The sequence below is a fragment of the Abrus precatorius genome, unplaced genomic scaffold (assembly GCF_003935025.1).
Source record: "Abrus precatorius isolate BTA unplaced genomic scaffold, Abrus_2018 Scaffold6, whole genome shotgun sequence".
Taxonomy (NCBI): Eukaryota; Viridiplantae; Streptophyta; class Magnoliopsida; order Fabales; family Fabaceae; genus Abrus; species Abrus precatorius.
Genome location: NW_020874406.1, coordinates 25,902,968 through 25,923,988, shown reverse-complemented (window position 1 = coordinate 25,923,988; position 21,021 = coordinate 25,902,968). Strand labels below are relative to the sequence as shown.

The following is a 21,021-nucleotide window of genomic DNA, read 5'->3' as shown; positions in this document are numbered from 1 at the left end:
CTATCACTGTGAAAAGTTCAAACATATTGTAGATTCAAACAACAATCAAATATAGCAGAAAATCAATATCAACATATTGGCAAGAATTCTGATAATCCACAAACTTTACTTCTAGCAACAAATAATTTTGTAGACGATGGAGATATTTGGTACCTAAATACTGGCTGCAGCAACCAAATATGTGGGAAAAAGGAGTTATTTTCTTCACAACTCAAACATTCTAATTTTGGAAAAAGGCTAAGTTGTTATTAGATTGAAGAATGGGTCTCAAAATTTCATCTCTGATGTTTTCTATGCTCCTGGTCTTCATTACAACCTATTGAGCATGGGACAATTATCAGATAAAGGTGACAACATGCAGATTTATGATAGTTACTGTACGTTGATTGACGAAAATGGGAGATTCATTGTCAAGGTAAAAATGACTCCTAATCACCTATTCTTTTTGAAAGTTCATCATGATAAAATTCCTTACTTGAGTTCCATTATACAAAATGATGATTGGTTGTGGCACATGCGCTTTGGACATTATCACTTTTCTGGATTAAATTTTCTATCTAGAAAAGAGTATGTATCTTGTTTGCCTGTTATAGACATTCCTGAAAGTGGATATGAGACTTGTGAAATTGGAAAGAAATACAGAATCTTTTCCAACTGAAAAGTCCTAAAGAGCAAGAAAGTCATTGGAGATTGTCTATTTAGATTTATGCATGGTTGAGATTCCAACACATGGTGGTAGTAGGTATTTCATAACTTTTATTGATGACTTTAGCAGAAAAGTTTGGGTATATTTTTTGAAACAGAAATCAAAAGCTTGTGATGCTTTTAAGTCATTTAAAGCATTTGTAGAGAAATAAAGTGGTTGCAAGATTAAAGCATTGAGGACAAACAGAGGTCAATAATACCTTGCCTGTGCAGATTTCCTTGACCACCATGGAATTCAACATCAACCGACAACCAGATACGCTCATCAACAAAATGAAGTAGCATAAAGGAATAATATAACGATCATGTACATGGTGAGATGTATGTCCAAGACTAAACAATTGTCCAGAAAATTTTGGGCAGAAGCAGTTTCTATTGCTGTGTGTATTTTGAACAAGTGTCTAACAAAGAGTGTTTGTAATAAAAACACCAGAAGAAGCTTGGAGTGGAAGGAAGCCCTCAATTTGACATCTCAGAGTTTTTAAGTGTATATCATATGCCCACGTATGAGATCAACTCAGAAAGAAGCTTGATGATAAATGAGAGAAGTGTATCTTTTTCGGTTACAGCACCAACTCAAAGGCATACAAGCTTTATAATTCAATGACAAAGAAGGTAATTATCAATAAAGATGTGACATTTGAAGAAGAAGGAATGTGAGATTAGTCTTCCAAAGCCCAAAAGGAGTCCTGTGGTAATTTCAGAAAACTTTGAAGAGGAGAATGGACATATAGATCTAACACCTGATGAGCTAAAAGCATCATGCAGACCACAGAGGCAATGGAGACTACCAGCTAGATTGGAGGATTATGTTGTGGATAATGATAATGAACCATCTGATGAAGAAATTATCAATTTTGCCTTATTTGCAAATTGTGAGCCTGTAACATTTGATGAATCTTCAAATAATCAACATTGAAGAAAAGCAATGGATGAAAAAATTCGTGCCATTGAGAAGAATCAAACATGAGAACTGATAGACTTACTAGCACATAAAAGGCCAATTAGAGTTAAGTGGGTATACAAAACTAAATATAAGTTTAGTGGAGAAATTGATCGTTTCAAAGCAAAGTTGGTAGTAAAATGGTACAAATAAAAATCAGGTATTGATTATTTTGAGGTATTTATTCCTATAGCAAGATTAGATACAATTCATATATTTATCTCTCTATCAGCTCAAAATAATTGGAAAATTTATCAAATGGATGTTAAGTCTGTTTTTCTGAATGGTAATTTAAAAGAAGTGTATGTTGAACAACCACTAGGATATGAGATTGAAGGCAAAGAAGACATCTACAGATTGAAGAAGGCGTTGTATGACTTTAAGCAGACACCCAGGGCATGGTATAAGAAGATTGATTCTTACTTTATGCATAATGGTTTTCAGAGATGTCCATTTGAACATACTCTATATATCAAATTTGTTGACCCTGATAATATTTTCATTGTGTGCCTTTATGTTAATGATATAATATTTACTAGTAATAATCCGTGGATGATTGCAGAATTCAATGAGGTCATGATTAAATGTTTTGAGATGACAGATTTGGACCAAATGTCATATTTTCTTGGCATTGAGATCATACAACAGGATGATGGAATTTTTATTTCTCAAAAGAAGTATGCTGCAGATGTTTTAAAGAAATTCACGATGGAAAACTCAAAACTAATCTTAACACCTTTTGAAGAAAAGTTGAAACTAAAAAAAGATAATGATGAAAGAAGAATTGAGTCAACATACTACAAGAGTTTGATTGGAAACCTCAGATATTTGACTACTACTAGACTAGATATTGTCTTTGGAGTAGGACTACTGAGTATATTCATGGAAGAACCATGTGCATGTCATTTACAGGGAGCAAAGATAATTATCAGATATATCAAAGATACTCTGACTTAGAGAATTTTTTATGCTAATAATAATGATATAAAGCTTGTTGGATATACAGATAGTGATTGGGCATGAGATATTGAAACAAAAAAAAGCACATTGGGATACACATTTCATCTGGGCATTATAGCAATATCATGGTCCTCAAAGAAATAACCAATAATTACACTTTCAACAGCCGAGGCAGAATATATGGCTTTAACAAGTTGTGCTACACAAGTAATATGAATGAGAAGAATGCTTGAAACAATGCATCAGAAGCAAAATACTCCCACAGTGATATTTTGTGATAACAAGTTTGCAATTGCACTTACCAAAAATTCGGTCTTTCATGAACGGTCCAAACACATAGACATCCGGTTTCACAAGATCCGAAAGCTAATAGCTAAAAAGAAAATACTATCCAACTGAAGAACAAGTTGTTGATATGTTTACAAAACCAGTAAAAACTTGAGTTATTTTACAAGTTTAAAAAAAAATGCTTGGAATGATTAACATACGAGCTTGACTTAAGGGAGGCAATGTGAGTATATTAATTCAAGCTACCAAAGTTGAAAACTTTGACCAGTTACAAAACATTTTTATTGGACCATATTGCATACAAGCTGCATTGCTTTTCTCTTGGCACTTATTAATTATAGACATTACATAATATAATTGGACAACATGAAGACAACCACACTAGTAAAGCTGATTGTAGACATCGCACAAAATTGTAAGCACCGTTTAATTAGACCCATAAGTTGAAGAGCTAGTTTTTTTACAATTTTTTCTTGAGTTAGTTTTCTAAAATTAATATTATAATATTTTGTAAAGCCTATATAAAAGATCAATACTTATACCAAAAGTAAGCATCAATTTGAGATTGAAATATATTGAACAAAAATTCTCTCTTTCTCTCTCGTTTCCGCTGTTGAGTGTTTTTTTTAAAATCATGTCCCACTGATATCACTAACAGTACCTAAAGAATAACACAAAGTTTTGTCCTTATATATATATTGGCGGGGGAGGGAGGGAATTGTATAATAACTGATGAATCCGAATCCTAAACATGAAAAGCTTTTGGAGAGCAAAGTTCATAAAATAAATATAAACGCTGAATCCATCAACATTTAAGTATATTTTGTGGAGTATATGATGCATATAATGATTTGAGTTACAAACACTTGGCAATCAAGAACAATGAGGGAGCTTCTGAAAGCTTAGTTGATACCATGACTCTTCAGCTGATACCTTGAATTTAGCTTGTTAATCAGTAAATGGTAAATGGATCTTTTAACATGTATGTATCTTGTGTGCTTAGTTTTTATTAACAACTCTCTCCCACAAAAGAAAACACAATATTGAGAATTTCTACTACGAAGATGTCGTGGCACTTGGGTTTTGAGGAAATTTAATTAATGTAGTGAAAGCTACATTAATAGAACTGAGATTATCACATTGCTCATTACATTTGTTTTCCTTTTTCTTCTTGTCTAGTTTTTCACTACAAAAAGTGTAAATATTGGGCTCCATGGAACTTCCATTTATAACACAAAATGGTCTAGTACATGGATCATAAAATAATGGGCCACTTCACTCAATTAAAATACAATGAGTTTATTGAGTTTTTATAATTTATTATTTTTACATGTGATTAAAATTAATCAGACCTGATTATGAATGAGTTGGTCTAGATCAGGTAATTAAGTTTTTACATAAAAAATATTTTTTTTATAATTTATAAAATTTAATAATTATTAAATTAAATTAGAATAGTCTATCAATTAATTAAAAATTTATTTATAAACAATATATTTTAAATATAAATATTATAAAATATTTTAATTTTTTTTATATGTAATTGACTTAGATCCAATTCTTTAACTTGCAAAAAAGTAGACCTACTATCCAACCTGTAAATGATTAGAACTCAATTACTCAACTTAACCCATTAATTTTTTTTGCTTAGATTAGAGAGGTTAATTGAGTTTCACCTAACGCATGAACACCTCTATTCTAAATGCAAACGTTTTTTTTTTTAATCTTTGTTAACCATAGTTGTGAATATTGAAAAAAAAAATAGTCGTAATCAATAAACATATTACGTAAAGAATAATTGTTAAATGCGTAAAATTTTGACACATAATATTGAAAATTTAGACACACCAATGTTGAAAATTTACCAAGTCTCGAGTGTTGAATGAACAAGTCTTGGATCAAGTTGACACTTCAATAAGCACTTGACATTTCAATCATCATCAAAATTACTATCTCCAAAAATTTTTCATTTGAACCAAAAAATCAGCAATCTGATACTTACCCGTTTAAATTAATTAATCTTCTTTTCAGATTTTCAACCAAAATGTCATAAATTCACACCAACATAAATGATACTATAAAATTTTTCTAACTCATGTTTGTTAATTAACAAATTAAATTAAATCATTTTAAGAATAGAAACATCGTATATTAAAGAAGAAAGCCGAAATTTTAAAAGAAAAATTTGAAAGTAATCATTAATTTAAAAGGAAATTTCCGACCCATCCTTAGTTTAATTTCTTTGACTTTTAAAACAGGGAAAAGTGCCATATTTTAAATTAGAATTTTTCTTAAAAAAAAAAAGAAAATTTAATATTATTATAAATCATGAAAATAAATTTTATTTTTAATTAAAAATAACTAAAAATATTTTAAAATGGAACGTAAGTTATGTCTTACTTTAAAAAAAAAAAAAGAATAAATACATCAATCAAGACACGTTAATATAAAAAGAAATGCTATTTGTGCCATATTTTTATATGCCTCGATTATATTTAAGGTATATTTTAAAGATGTTTATCTATACAAAAATAATGATGTTTAATTTTATTTTATGGTTCTGTTTATAAAATTATTTAAAAAGTTATAATTAATAAAATTAATTATAATTATAACTATACAATAAAATGAGAGCTATTTGTTAAAATTATTATACAACTAATTAAATTATATAAATAATAAAATATTATTAAAATTATTTTGTATGAGAATATATTATTTAAAATATTAAAATAAATAATCAAAATTTAAATAAATTAAAAGCTACTTAAATTAGCTTTTTATAAACTATATTTTAAAATTTATAATTTCTTATTTATCAAATAAACCTTATTAACTTATTAATTAAAAAATTATAAATCTGTATCACTAAACGTGGCTTAAGTATGTTTGGATAAACTCTAATTTTTATTTTTATTATTTTTAAATTTATATCAAAATAGTTTATAAATTAAATAGAATATTATTTTAATTATTTTAGTTATTAATATATACCATCGTTAATCATTTTAATGCAATAGATGAAGGACTAAAATATTAATAATTATATTGATTAAGTATTAAAATAGCTTTTTATTTAGTTTAAAGATTATTTTAATTAATTTTAAAAACATAAAATAATAATAATAAATTGAAAATATTAATAATTAAAATAATATTTCCTTAATTTTAAAACTATTTTAATAATTTTGTTTAAAATAATATAAACAAAATTGATAATTTAATGTTTGAAATTTCAAAAGCTTTTCACATAGAAGCCCAAGTTTGGAAGACACCGGATTTTATATTTATACAGTATTAGGATAAAAATTAAGAAATAAAATATTTTTATATATAAATATAATAAAAAGCTATTAATATATTATAATTTAGTTTGATTCAATTTTATAATAGAAATAAAAATTTAAGCTGAACTAAAAAAAATAAAATAATATTAAAATTTTACTTTAATAAAATTTTATATTTTTATCAGTTTAATAATTTAAAAAAATTTGATTGAATTTTAAACATTTTAACATGATATGAGATATTTGTAAGCGTAGGGAGGGAATGGGGACAAAGTATGAGAACAGGTGGTCAGGTCAAGACAGACAGGGTGACGGGGGGTTGAATATTTTAGGGTTAGGTACATATGTTTTCTTTGTTTTTTTTTTTTTTTTTTTCTCTTTTGATTTAATGTTTGTGTGTATATACATTAAATGTTAATTTTTATTATCTTTTTATTTATTATGATATAGTATTAATAAGACATTTATTTACTATTCATATAAATAAATAAATAAATTTATTTATTTTATGTACAGGTAACTAATTTAATCATTTACATTATAGGTAATTCTAAAATATAGTATAAATTTTATGATATATAATTACTTTATATTGATATTAATGAATAAATTATTTATTATCTTAAAAAAATTAGGATATGTATATTTTAAAAATATAAAATACATCATCAGTTTTTTATTTATTTAAAAACTACAAAAAAATTTGTTAGAATATATAAAATTATTCTAAAGATAAAAAGGCAACTTATAATTACGTCAAAAAGTAAAAAAGATTGTAACATATATAAGTACAATAAGTGATATATATATATATATATATATATATATATATATATATATATTGAAATTATCAAAATATAGAATTTTTGGCAAAATTACAGAATTATAGTGTTTTTTCAAAAATCATCAATGGCAATATTTGACTTTTTTTTATACTTTTTAAATATTTTATTATTATTTAAAAAATGCCATCGTCAATTTTTATTTTTTTATTTTAATATTTTTTAAAAACTTATTATTTGATAATTTTTGAAACTTTATTACTTTTATATTTATACCAAAAATTATTATTGACAATTTTTAAAATTTATATTTTTGTAATCTTTTTAAAAATACTATATTTTTGGTATATATAATTTTTAAAAATTATATATTAAAAATAATCCACAATAAGTCAATCTACATGTTATTTTTGAAAGGTTTATGATTATTTTGTCAAAAATAGAGAATCTGTGGCGCTATGTGGTTGGATTGAATTCCATGCGATGTAGGAAGCCACGTAGAGACATTGATAGTCGTATATACAAGTTCATATACGCACTCTTCTCCTCCGCAAGTGAGCTTCATCATCATCATCATCATCATCATGGCGGGGCAATCACGGAAGTGGATGATTTTGGTGGCCACCATATGGATTCAGGCATTCACTGGCACCAATTTTGATTTCTCAGAGTACTCTTCTTCCCTTAAATCTGTACTAAACATCTCTCAGGTGCAACTCAACTACCTTGCCACTGCCAATGACATGGGCAAGCTCTTTGGTTGGTCTTCAGGACTCGCTCTCATCTATCTTCCCCTCCCTCTTGTCATGCTTGTTGCTGCTTTCATGGGCTTATTCGGCTATGGCTTCCAGTGGCTTCTCATCAACAATATCATCACGTTGCCTTATTTTCTGGTTCGGTCGCGTTCTATGTACTTTTAGCTTTTAGAAGAGTTTACACACAATTTTTTATTGTTGTTTTTTTAATATATTTTATCAAAATAAGTTTATTTTACTTTATTTTGATATGTTTCATAATTAACCAACAAGCATTTGAGTCCCAGGGAATACTACGTTGAAATTTTGGAATGAGTGTTTTGCTGTTACATTTGTTTTATAAACTTTTATACATAAGGGCTTTCTCTACTCTTAAGTCTTTAACATTTTTTTTTTTGGCATTGGTTTGTTTTTATAGGAATTTTCATTTTCCGTGAAGTTCAAACATGGAATGTTCTCATGAAGTTTTAGCTTAAGTAATCATCAAAGTTGATTTGTCAATGTATTTTCAGCAGTTAGGAAGCAACTTGCCTTGTTTGAATTCTTCATAGGTAGCACGAGGAGGAGTGACAGTCTTTGGTTTTACCATTGACTGACGGGTGCGTAGTGGTGTTCTCATTTATACTCAGGAATTTTATTTTTTTTAATATATCGAACAGTTTTTTCATGATCGATTTCATGTAAAACTTAAATGAGTTAGTTTGAATAGAAATTGTTGTTCATTACAATTTTCTAAAATCAAAATGTGTTTTCAATTTAAAACGTTGCGGTCCAAGAGTGTGAGGAAAATGTTTTTTGAGGATGAGAAATGTTATCATCTTATTTTTAAATGATTTTTATTTAAAAAGACAAATTACTAGTTTTCTTTCTAAAATTGTAGTTTTAGCATGTCTGACTGTTAACTAGTTTTGAATGGACCACATTTTTTTGAAAAGGATAAAAGTTATGAGACAATAACTTTATTAATTGGGACCATAAATTCTGTCTCACGTAGTTGTGTTTTTGTGGTCGTGGGTTCGGCTCACGTCCTTTTCATTTCGCAACTTTTTCAACGTAATTTTGTCCATTCTCCTGGTCCCAGATATGATGGTTCAGAGCCCAACTACGTGGTTCTTTTCCAGATTAATATTCTACATCAGCATATGATATGACTCAATATATTAGATAAAAAGTATCAATGCCATAATAAAACAGTGATTGCCTACACAACAAATCATTCCCATAAATGATTAATGTTAACAACTTTAGAACTTCTCTTTAATTTAATTTCCACTTCAAATATTTTGCCTTCCCCCATACTTCACTACTTTAAAGGACTCCTATAGTGATAGTATGCACTATGCAGCAGTAACTTGTATGGTTTACTCATCATCACAGAAACATGCATAATGAGATTAATTTAGTAATTACATGTGGTAATAAAAAAACCATGGTTGATCAATTCTGAAGTCAAGTTAACTAAGCATTTACTTTGCATGTGGCAGGTCTTTCTGTTGTGTCTGTTGAGTGGCTGTAGCATCTGTTGGTTCAACACAGTGTGTTTTGTTCTCTGCATCAGAAATTTCCCAGTGAACAGACCCCTTGCATTATCACTCACTGTGAGTTTCAATGGTATAAGTGCAGCACTTTACACACTTGCTGCCAATTCAATAGACCCTTCATCTGATGCACTGTATCTGCTTTTGAATGCACTTGTTCCCCTTCTCACTTCCATTGCAGCACTAGTCCCAATTCTTCGCCAACCACCTTTAGACTCTCTTTCTCCATATGCTGCTAGTAGAAACTCAGTAATATTTCTAGTATTGAACTTCTTAGCCATTTTCACTGGCCTTTACCTCCTTCTATTCGGCTCATCAACTTCTGATGAAGCCACAGCAAGGCTCTACTTTGGTGGAGCTATTGTGTTCCTCATCTCTCCACTATGTATTCCAGGCATTATATATGCTAGAGATTGGTTTCACCGTTCCATTCATTCCAGCTTTCGGGTGCAAGGCTCAGGCTTCATTCTTGTTCATGTTGATGATCTTGAGCTTCATAAAGAACTCCTTACCCGTCAAAACAGTGCTCTCAGCAGTGCTCTCAGCAATGGAGATGGTCACAGTTACAGCCTGGTGAGTGGGAATGGATCCATGTATGGAAAAACTAGTGATGTGTGTTGTGACAAGATGCTTGGGCAGGATCAGTTGGCAATGCTAGGAGAAGAACACCCAGCGGCATTGGTTGTCCAAAGGTTGGATTTTTGGCTCTATTATGTTGCATACTTCTGTGGTGGCACAATTGGTCTTGTCTACAGCAATAATCTGGGACAGATAGCTCAGTCTTTAGGCCTGAGTTCAAGTACATCTACTCTGGTCACGCTATATTCAGCTTTCTCCTTCTTTGGCCGCTTGCTTTCAGCTGGACCAGACTATATTAGAAAGTAAGTGTTCTCACATGAATCTTGTAAAATAAGAAAACAAAAATTGGGTATAATTCTTCGGCAAATGCTAACCTGTGTCCTACGAATAAAAAGTGAAAGGTTTTGTCACGAGAAGTAATAAATAAACCTCTTTCCTTGATTTCTAATGTACTCTTAACTTGTTTTTCATGAAAGTTTTAATCAGTGTCCCAGCGACAGCCTAATTTTTTTAGGTGTTTCCAGTGTTTTTTAATTCAAGTTAGATTTTCAATTTTCAACAAAAGATTTGCATTTGATATTATCATATGTTACTGTGGTGAAGTCTACTTTTATGGGAAAACAATACCAGAATTATGTAACTGTGCCTAAGTTTTGAACAATAAAATTGTAGCAATTATGATTAATTGATGACGGTGTTTTTCTGAATTGCAGTAAGTTCTACTTTGCAAGGACGGGGTGGCTAGCCATTGCACTTATTCCAACTCCAATTGCGTTTATATTGCTTGCTTCATCAGACAGTGCTGTGACACTTAACATAGGCACTGCACTAATTGGTTTAAGTTCTGGTTTCATATTTGCGGCTGCTGTGGCAGTTACATCTGAGCTATTTGGACCCAACAGTGTGAGTGTCAATCACAACATTCTCATAACAAACATCCCAATTGGGTCACTTCTGTATGGTTTTCTGGCTGCGGTTGTTTATGATGCCAATGCTCAGCCAGCACCAGGAGGTTTAATGGCTGAGTCACTAGTGTGCATGGGTAGGCATTGCTACTTTTGGACATTTGTTTGGTGGGGAGGAATGTCTGTCCTAGGACTAACTTCTAGTGTGCTGTTATTCTTAAGAACCAAACATGCATATGATCATTTTGAAAGTCACCGTATTTCAGCACAATCAACTGTGTCTTAACTTCTGCCACTTTAGAAAAGTGAAGATCATAGAATTGTTGATAGTAGAAGCTTGAGATATACAGGCTATGATTTTGGAGGCAGGGATAAAACAAGGGTGAATATTGATGAACATGTATATATATATTCTGTTCTAGCTTAGTATGGTTGAGGTCTTCAGGAGAGATCTAATTCATAGGCAAAAAGGCCTGAGGATTTTGTTTCTCTCTGACAAAACAAGGGTGAGTGTCCATCAATGAACATGTAAGCACTCTGCTTTGAACAGAGTGAGATTTTCTTCTAATAGCAGCCGGAGATGCAGCAGTCCGGACCTATGCTTTGGCCTATGCTGTGGATAACTTGTGAATAGATTTATTTATAACAATTCTGATAACTTGTACAGAGTTTCTATTTTTAAACATGATTTTTAACTTTTTCTTAATTTAAATAAAATATTTAATATTAATTGTTTTACTTTGCGATTCCTGGGGACGAGTCATGTTGTCACATTGAGAACCATAACATATGCTTCATAGACTTGTGGCCTTATACAAGACCTTTTCCAAATCCTGTTTTGAGAATTCTCACTAATTCCTGAAGGCTAAAATTGAAACAAAACAGAATCGTCAACGCGTCAAAAGAAGCTAACAAACAAGTACAGAAATTTTCCCTCCGACTTGATTATCTTTATTATGTTTTGATGAAATATCATTTTGCCTATTAATGGATGAAGCTAGCGTTTGATTTAACCATTTTTTAATATATGTACAACAGCATACATTTAAAATTTATGTGTAATTGTTTCAACAAATTATAATATATTTGAAAACTTTAAATGTCAAATCTTTTAATAAAAGTTTACTGTTTATTGTCTAATTGTGTTCCTTGAGCCCACTCAGTAAAATAGTTGATTTAACCTTCAATAAAGCAGAGCTCTATTCTTTTGCCCACTGTAGCATCGTCATACATAAAAGATGGTCTAAAGTAATACAAAAAATTATAATTATGAGAAAATATCTAAAATTGAGAAAATTTTGATATATTCATGTCTGAATAAAAGAAACATAAAAGGCAATGACGGAAAGAAGAATAAACCTCAAGGATAGTTACAAAATGCATCCTTTTTTATGCATAAGAATAGCCTCTCATATGCCAACGCCATCTTTCTAGCTGTAAACATGGAAGTTGCGTATTCACGGCATGCCTTTCCCCTCCTTGCAAGCCTCTCTTGCCCTTCTTTTACTACTGCTTCGAGTGCCTCCAACAGTGACTCCACGTTGGGAGAGAACATAAAACCAAAATCATCATCAACCACAATACTACCTTTGATGCTTGGAAACCTCGATGCCAAAAGTGGCTTCCCACTCATCATGGCTTCCATCAGGGTAAGATCAAGACCTTGTGGTCTTAGTGTGGGATTGACAAAAATGTCAATAGCATTATAGAATGCTCTTAGCATGGAAGGACTCATAGATCCAAGAACAATAACTTGGTTCCCTAAATCCTTGTACCTGTTCTCCCATGGTCCTGACCCAGCTACAATCAAGTACACATTGGCGTGATTTGTTATTACCCTAGAGTATGCTTCATGAAGCAAAGGATGGCCTTTGTCCTTCACTAATCTTCCAGCTACACCAAGCACTAAACTTGCATTTTTTGGAATGCCAATTTTGGTTCTAAATTCTCTTCCTAGTTCCACATCTTCTCTGAAGTCATCCTCATCAACGCCATTGAGAATTACATGGACTCTTCTGCTTGGAATTTGGTACACATCTCTTAGCATCTCACCACAACTATCACTAATGGCAACATGATGTGCATAGTTCCTGAAGAACTTTATCTCATTGAGAACCTTTGGAACAACCCCTTGTAATCCTTTGTCAAAATCTGGAGATCTAGGCTCATCAAGCCTACGAGCCAAGTCTTGGAAAATACTTGATTGCAAGCTCTCAAGAGCTATGCCATGCCAAGAAACTGCAAGGTTTGGAAGGTTTCTAGCAAGCCAATGAGGAAGTGCCACACTTTCTGAGTGAACAACATCAAAGGGTTCTTTCTGGTTTTCTTCAAGAAACTGTTCCCATGCTTTATTGTAGCGCCACTTACCTGGCTCACCTTCATGACAGTGAATGTGAGGTGAAGAGGGTGCAACTTCTTGGTGATTGTCTGTGTCTGAAGTGGTTTCTTCTTGTGAGGGAGAGGTAAAGATATGAACTTGATGGCCACGATGAGCTAAAGCAGTGTGAAGGGTGTGAGCATGGCGCTCCATGCCACCAGGAGTGGTTCCAATAGGCCATTTTCTAGAGAACACAGCGATTTTGAGGTATATGGGTGAAGGCTTGTCTTCAAAAAATGGTAGTTTGTTCCATGCAAACTCAACAAAACGATGATCACCTGACCAGGACTGGTCAAGGTTGGTGCATGTGGAGATGATGGGGTGAGTGTGTAGAAGGAAAAAAGCTGGTATAGTGAAGAGGACAACGAAGAAAAGGGTGACGCAGAGATTGAAATGTGAAAATGAATTGGTCTTCTTGGATTTGTTGTTGAAGGCCATTTCTTAATGGGTTTGTGAAATTTTGTGCTATATATTCTGGGGTCTAAGAGCTGAAAGTTGGAACTATCTATGGGGGTAGTAAGAAAAGCATGCAATGAACCGAGTGTGTTTGGTTGGATTTTTCTTGAAGTGCGTTTCTCACGCCCCTTTTGAGGGGAAAAAGTGGATTCATGTGACAAAGGTTTCGTACGTTTCTGAATGAGAAACTGTGTTTAACATGCACACCCCATTAGGCGTTCCTTCCACACTCGTGCCAGAATGGACTCACGAGAGACTGAGAATCATCATTAAAATCCTGAATTCTTGCTTAAGTTTTCTCTTCAATTGTGTAGAAAGAAGGAAACTACAACTCTGATTAATTTCAAATTTATGACTGCCTCTTCTTCCGTGGAATTTAGAACTTTGCTTCTTGTCACAAACTGATGTCAGAGGAGCCAGGTAAGATATTTGCACATTATTTTTTTCTGCATAATTCAACGGTAGAACATGGTAAAAAGAGGATAAAGATCAAAAGAAAAATGCGAAATATAATAAATCATACAGTAAAAAAATGAATAACTAAATATAAATAAATTAAAATAAATTTATAATACATAAAAAATGTCACTGTATTATGAATTGGACTCTGCATAGAAGTCAGTATTCTCTCTCTCTCTCTCTCTCTCTCTCATTTGCATCGAATTATTTTGCAACTAAAAAATATTTTTGGGGTTATCCCAACTCTACCTAATTTGCCATTGAGCTCTAGTATTTGAAAATCAAATTCTAAAAATTGTATTTGATATTATATGCATTAATAAGTTTTTTTATGCATTGTTAAATAAAAATATTTTTTAAAATTAAAAATTAAAGACATATTATATGATTATTATTATATTTTTAAAAAATTTATATTTTACTTATAAATGATAAAAAATTTATTGGATTAAAGAGATAAAAAAAATTTAAATTATAAAGTGGATTATAAAAATTTTAAAATAAAAAAATAAGACTGAATTAAAAATAAATAAAAATTCAATGCAAGAAGAGAAGTTTCATAAGCAGGAGGAAAAAAAACAAACTACTAAAAACGTTCTTGTTTAATATTACTCTTAAAATTAATTTTGTTTGAGAATTTAAACTCATATTTTATATATAATAATAGATTTATTTTTGTCTCTCACTTAATTTGTATTTAAACATCAATTTCTAAACATTCCCCTTCATGACTTATTTTCTTTAATCTCAAAACTACCTCACAAAAACCAAAGGCACCGTAAATGCAATCCTGAAAATGTGTAAAAAGAACATTTGCTTTTGCTTTGGAGTAATTGTTTTTGGGTTTGCTAAACAAGCATATTAGCTCTGAATTACAGGCTGATCACTATTATTAAATAACGAAATTAAACATATTATATTAGAAAGTAAAATCTTAAACCAAATTTTCACTCAACCAAGCCCTTTAAGAAGCCTATTTTGATAATAAAAGTCAATTATGACGGCTGGTTTGACGCAGATACAAGATGAGCATATAGGAGAACCGCTATGCACGTTTGGGTTATTATATTGCATTTTGCGTACATGATTTTATAAGTATTACAATTATTTGGTCTCTTCTAACCATTTTTGGAACTAATTGTAGTCAAATCATGTGACGTAGTTGTAGGGGTTGCTCAGTCCTAAAGCAGTTGCTAATTTACTTGTCTTCTTCGGCTTAATGCCTTTCCTTCTCGAGCATTGCATGGTACTTTGAGTACATAGCATTTATATGCTATAAAAAATCATCCTTGATCTATAACTCACATGGAGAGGTTGTAACTTGAAACGAGTTTATGTTTTTTTCCTTTTGAAAAGTCTTAAGGATAACAAGACTTAAGGATGGATGAAGCAGAAAATATCTTAGAAAGGGTAATGTTACTGATTATTCTTAAAATTAAGCTTATTTCAGTTGATAACTCTAGTTAGGTACCTTGCACAAGCCTGTTGTCAATTGGTTTAAAAATCTGGCTGAATTTCATTTTGATCATGGATTGAGAAAGGGATCTCAATAGTTTATCTATGTTGCATATATATTTTATACATTTACATATATATTAGGGTGGCTTAACAATCACTCTTTAGCCATACCACGTGATACTTTACACTTAAAAAACACTCTTCTACATGGTAGCAATCAAGTTTTTCTACTTGGAACTGGAGGAGAGGGTTGCTTGAGGTTTGCACCGGATCTGGCTTTCACCTTATTGTTGGAGGCTCCATTTCTAGTAGATTTTGATGACACTGGCCAGTGTCCACTGGTAACTGCCATGTCTTTGTACTGTTGCATGCTTTCAAGAGTTTCAACAATCGTTGCCATTCTTGGTCTGTCTTTAGGATTCAAACTTATGCATTGCACTGCCAAATGGGCCATATCCTTTGTACCCTTCACAGAATATTGGCCTGCAAGCCTTGGATCCACAATGTACCGCAACCTCCTACTGCTACTCAAGTAAGGTTTTGACCAATCCACAAGGTTTTGCTCAGTCTTTGGTCTTGTCTTGTCCATAGCTCTCCTTCCTGTAAGCAGTTCTAGCAGGACTACCCCAAAGCTATACACATCACTTTTGGTGGTTAAGTGTCCTGAAAGCAATTATATGTTGCATTAAAGACGAGCAAACCATACCCAATTGACATCAATTATTCAATTCTACATTTCCACTTGGTTATCTTTATATTGGTAACAAACATATGGCTAGAAGTTGGTGCATATCATATAATTATTAATACTTCCCAAGTGAGTGTACCAAAATGAAATTTGAGTTAGACAATTACCTGTTGAAATGTATTCTGGGGCTGCATATCCATAAGTGCCCATAACTCTGGTTGAAACGTGTGTGTTTGATCCCTCTGGCCCCATTTTTGCAAGTCCAAAATCAGACAATTTTGCTGTGAAGTCCTAGTTTAAACACCACCAACAAAAAAAACATAAAAAGTTGGTGGATTTAGTCTCTTGTGTTATATTACCATCTGAATTGATAAAAAGGAGAACAATGTTTCGTAGTTAATTACACATACTGAATCAAGCAAAACATTGGAAGTCTTGAAGTCTCTGTAAATGACTGGTTTCTCAGCTCCATGCAAGAAGGAAAGGCCTTTAGCAGCACCTATTGCGATTCTTAATCTTGTTGCCCATGGCAGTGATGTTAGCCCTGCAATTACATGCAGTGGCTAACTGAGTAAGTTACTTAAAAAGAGGCACCAAATAGTTGCTAAATGAGGCTTTAAAGCATAACGTTTCATAGAACAAAATAAACAAAGATTATGATGCATACTTCTGAACAAGTGATTTTCCAAGCTTCCACGTGGCATAAATTCATAGACAAGTAACCGTTCTTCATCCTCACAACAATACCCAATTAACTTAACCAAATTGGGGTGTCTTAGCTGCCCAAGAAAAATCACTTCTGCCTGCAACCAAATCAGAATGTTCAATTCAACTGCCTCAGCAATAATGTTCTAATTTTCTACAATATTTTCTCTGTAAAATTCCTTTTAGATACTTATTATGTGCCTGTTACATCAAATAATAATGATTAAAATTACGAGTTCATTTGTACCTAAAAAAATGATCTTTTTTTTTTTTCAGAGGCTATTATTTTTTTGGCACAGTGTGTGTTTTTGGTCAACGAACAATATGCTTTTTGCCTATGGTCTTTAAGTTTTCGATGGGGCAAATGAAAAACACTACATAATCGATGTTCAGACAAAAAAAGAAAGATGTTGGACCTGATTATAAAAACACTTTGATAAATCTGATATTGGTTTAGTAAACCTGGAAATTAAAAAGAAAAAACTCAAAATAAAGGGGAAATATTTAGATAATGCATTTTTTAAAAAATCTATTATCAAGTTCATTACTGAAATTTTCACCTAGAACTGAATATTTTTGCGACGAAAAAAATTTGTAAACCATAATATGAACAATAACTTTTTTTTCTTTTCTTTCTTTATATTTTTATAAACATTTAAGGAGGTGTTTGATTTATTTTTTAGTTTTATTATAGTTACTTAAATAATGTTTTGTTTTCTTCTTTTTCCTATTTTTGTAAATTCTAAAAAGATAAAAGTGATGTTTTTAAATGATTTATAGAAATACATCATTATTTTCCGTATTATTTAGCTCATGCATTACTAACACATAATCCAAATCGCAGGATTCTCTTGCTCTATTTTTTTTATTTTTAACTCCAACTCATTAAATTACGATAATTTATTGAAAATCCTATTTCTTAAATAAATTAGATAATGATTTTTGCAAGCTTTCTACATCATATTGTTTTGTAAGGTAATGCTAACCACTATCTAAGAGTCACTAATTAAAGAATTAATAAATAGTATTTTTAATTAAAATTACATCACAATGAAAAAATAATTTTTTAATCAAATATTTTTAATTTTATTTCTTAATCAATGTCCTTATGTTGAAGCATTAGTTAGCATCCTCTTATTTTATATCACTCTTTATAAGAGATTGACCCGCACCCATCCCAAAAGTAAAATAAATAAATAAATAATTAGTTTTTTTTCCTACTACTATAAAGTATTGTATCAATATTGAAGTCTTCTATTTTTATGTTTTTGTTGAAGCTAATATTAAAATCTTCTAAGTTACCCCATTCCCTGACTTTTCTCTTTGAATGCCCAATCAGATATGCTAAACATTTTAGATAATATGAAAGCCAATACTAACCAACAGTAGGTTGTAGTCCACACTCACTAGGTACACATCATGCTCATTCTCATTAAAATTTAATAGTGAAGGTTCTAACTACAACAAAATATACGATTATGAAACATTGAAAACGTATATAAAAAAGAGTTGTTACAACTTACTTTATAGTTTCACATTAAACATAATCACGTATACAAGATAAATTCTTATATAACTCATCACTTAATATTATAGTAAACTTTATAAATTTTTGCGACTTACCACTTCAGCTAATTAAAGAGGGTAAAGGTTGAGTTGAAATTGAGGTATTACTCCCCATTCCACATTAATATATCAATATAAACAAAAATTATAATAAAGAAATCTTAATAATATTATGACATATATACATATATACTTACAAGCCATTCACGGTGTCCTTGTAAGCCTTCAATATCGAGAAGCTTAACAGCCACAGGTTGAGCCTTCAAACCCTGTCTCAAGTTATCATCAATATAACCCTTATGCACAGTTCCAAACCCACCTTCACCCAGCAAGAAATTGCTGGAAAAATTCTGGGTAATGGCACGTAGCTCACTCAGCTGAAAGTCATGCAAATCCGAACCAAAAGACTGTGCAAGGTCTTCGTTGATTCGCACGGAAGAGGAACGGCTAAGATCAGAGAAAGATAGTCTCCTAAATGATGGTAAAGGAGCAATGTTCTTTGACAAGTCTGAACGCGATGGCTTGCACCGGCTCATGTTTCTAAAGATGCTTTGATCTTCCATTGAACAGCAATTTGCTGTGAAGGGCCTCCATGGCTTTGATGGTTGCTTCATTTTCTAGCTAAAGGAGGAACTAGAGGGCTTTGTGCAAATGGGTAATGGGGTGTTGTGCCAAATATAAGTACCATGATCATATAATATAACATAAAACTTTTTCTATGTGATAGAGACAGAGGAAGATATTCTTTCAACTGCCCTAACCACTCTAGTAATTTTTGAGGGGTATTGTGTTGTCATGCATTATTTACTTATATGTTATCTTTTTTGTTTTTAAATTTGGCATCTAAGTTGTGTCTTCATGCAGAATACACCAATATCTTTTTGCCTTTTGGTAGTATTGACCTCTCACTGCTATTTTAGGTCCACACGAGACAGATACCTATTGGCTTGCCTTAATTGTTCCGGGCAGTGGAGGCAGTAATGTAATGAGGATTGAAAATTAAAACTATTTCCTACATTTTCCAATTTGGCTTATGATTAATTATTGTGTGTTTAATTAAACAAAACAACTTATATGTATAACATGTTTATCTTAAACCTGAAGGTTGGAAGTAATTTTGACAGATATTTATGCTGTTTGCCATTATGAAAAGTTTGCCACATTATCTTGAGTATCTTAAAAATATGCATCACAAAAATTATTGGCTATAATTATAAATAAATTCGATGAGAAGTTGATAATTTTAAAATCAAGATGTTAGTAATACTTATATATGCATCTCTACTTACTCTAATCATGCCCAGGTAGCGTGAGGATACATTTAGTTTAAATCGTAAAATATTTGCGATTGGGTAGAACCTTATCTGATCCATGAGTGCAAATTATGCTAATACTTCCATTAATATAATTAAGAAAATTTAACAGCACCCCTTGCAATTAATATGTCTGCTAATGATTTGGTAGCCTAAGTAACGTATAAACCAAAATAGTGATGAAGGGAATGATAGCATCAATTCTGTCTTTATACAGAAATACAACTACTGACAAGTAATAAATGGTCCTAAGCGAAGAGGAGCAGTTGCATGTTGAAGTGCTGGATAAGGTATTAAACAATCTAGTCTAAGAAAAACTAAGCAGTGAATGAGGTGTACACACGGTCCTCTGGCCCCAATTTCAACTGCATGATAGAAAAGTATCGATGAATTTAAAGTTAATTATGTCAAACTTTGAAAATGTTGGTTACGGCAGTATCATTTGAATGAGATTCAACCCAAATAGAATTATGTTCATACGATTTTGACTGAGACCCTCATCAAGCAATGTCTATGGTGCTATCTTGGACCACATTTCTCATATTAAATGAAGAGGGATTGGTCTATTGATATTTACCAAATTTTATGTTCTGGTTAATGTTCAGAACTATCCCCTGTGCCTGATATGTCCCTTTTCTCTTTGGTGATTCCAATGGTGCTTCCATTTCCAACTCCAAAACGTTAAACTCTGCAAATGAAGTGGGTTTGTTAGTGTTGTTTACATTATCCAACTATGAAAATGTGGTAGCTAGATTATCATCCACTTGCTCTCATGCCATATACAAACATGTAATTTATACGATAGCATGTGGATTTGTTTTTAAATTTTAAATAAAATATTACGGTATATGGTTCTTTTATTTATGAGATAAACATGAATTCCACTTTAAAAAATAATATCCGTCTCTACACACATACTATGTAATAAAAGAAATTAATTCCTTATAAAAATTTATATATATATATATAATGTGAAAAATCTTTTTTATATAGATGAGACTAGTAAATTTAAATCGTATAATTATATAAGAATTATTAAATTTATGTAATTATTTAAAAAAAGTACATATTTTTTTAAAAAAAATTAACATGAATTAGACACATATTAATTTAAATAAATAATTCAGTGCTAGCATTTGGTGGTGACACTTATTTAACATACATGTCATGATTAGTCTCTTTTAAAAAGTGAAAATATTTTTTTAAAAATAATTAACGCGACCAATGTCTTGACATTTTAAAAAATTAAACAATTCG

General features: G+C 31.3%; 3 protein-coding genes across 5 annotated transcripts; 1 reads left to right on the top strand and 2 right to left on the bottom strand.

Annotated features, from left to right (window-relative positions):
• The first annotated feature begins 7,386 nt into the window (after positions 1-7,386).
• LOC113868625 (protein NUCLEAR FUSION DEFECTIVE 4-like) lies at positions 7,387-11,478 on the top strand. 3 transcript variants are annotated; one of them, XM_027504379.1, is made up of 4 exons: positions 7,509-7,858; positions 9,205-9,781; positions 9,812-10,139; positions 10,551-11,478. In XM_027504379.1, the coding sequence occupies exons 1-4, from the start codon at positions 7,550-7,552 to the stop codon at positions 11,026-11,028; spliced, it is 1,692 nt and encodes a 563-aa protein (XP_027360180.1). In that variant the 5' UTR covers positions 7,509-7,549; the 3' UTR covers positions 11,029-11,478. The 3 variants fall into 3 exon arrangements, with proteins under 3 accessions (XP_027360179.1, XP_027360180.1, XP_027360181.1); XM_027504380.1 differs by having other exon boundaries at positions 9,205-9,831; positions 9,886-10,139; positions 10,551-11,264; XM_027504378.1 differs by having other exon boundaries at positions 7,387-7,858; positions 9,205-10,139.
• Positions 11,479-12,102: 624 nt separating this feature from the next.
• On the bottom strand, positions 12,103-13,557 carry LOC113869995. Its single transcript, XM_027506579.1, has one exon. The coding sequence runs from the start codon at positions 13,555-13,557 to the stop codon at positions 12,103-12,105; it is 1,455 nt and encodes a 484-aa protein (XP_027362380.1).
• A 2,019-nt stretch (positions 13,558-15,576) lies between these two features.
• Positions 15,577-19,121, bottom strand: LOC113869003 (probable serine/threonine-protein kinase PBL15). The gene is made up of 5 exons (XM_027505080.1): positions 18,649-19,121; positions 16,848-16,983; positions 16,591-16,724; positions 16,348-16,471; positions 15,577-16,155 (listed from the first exon to the last, which is right to left on the bottom strand). The coding sequence occupies exons 1-5, from the start codon at positions 19,063-19,065 to the stop codon at positions 15,710-15,712; spliced, it is 1,257 nt and encodes a 418-aa protein (XP_027360881.1). The 5' UTR covers positions 19,066-19,121; the 3' UTR covers positions 15,577-15,709.
• Positions 19,122-21,021: the final 1,900 nt, after the last annotated feature.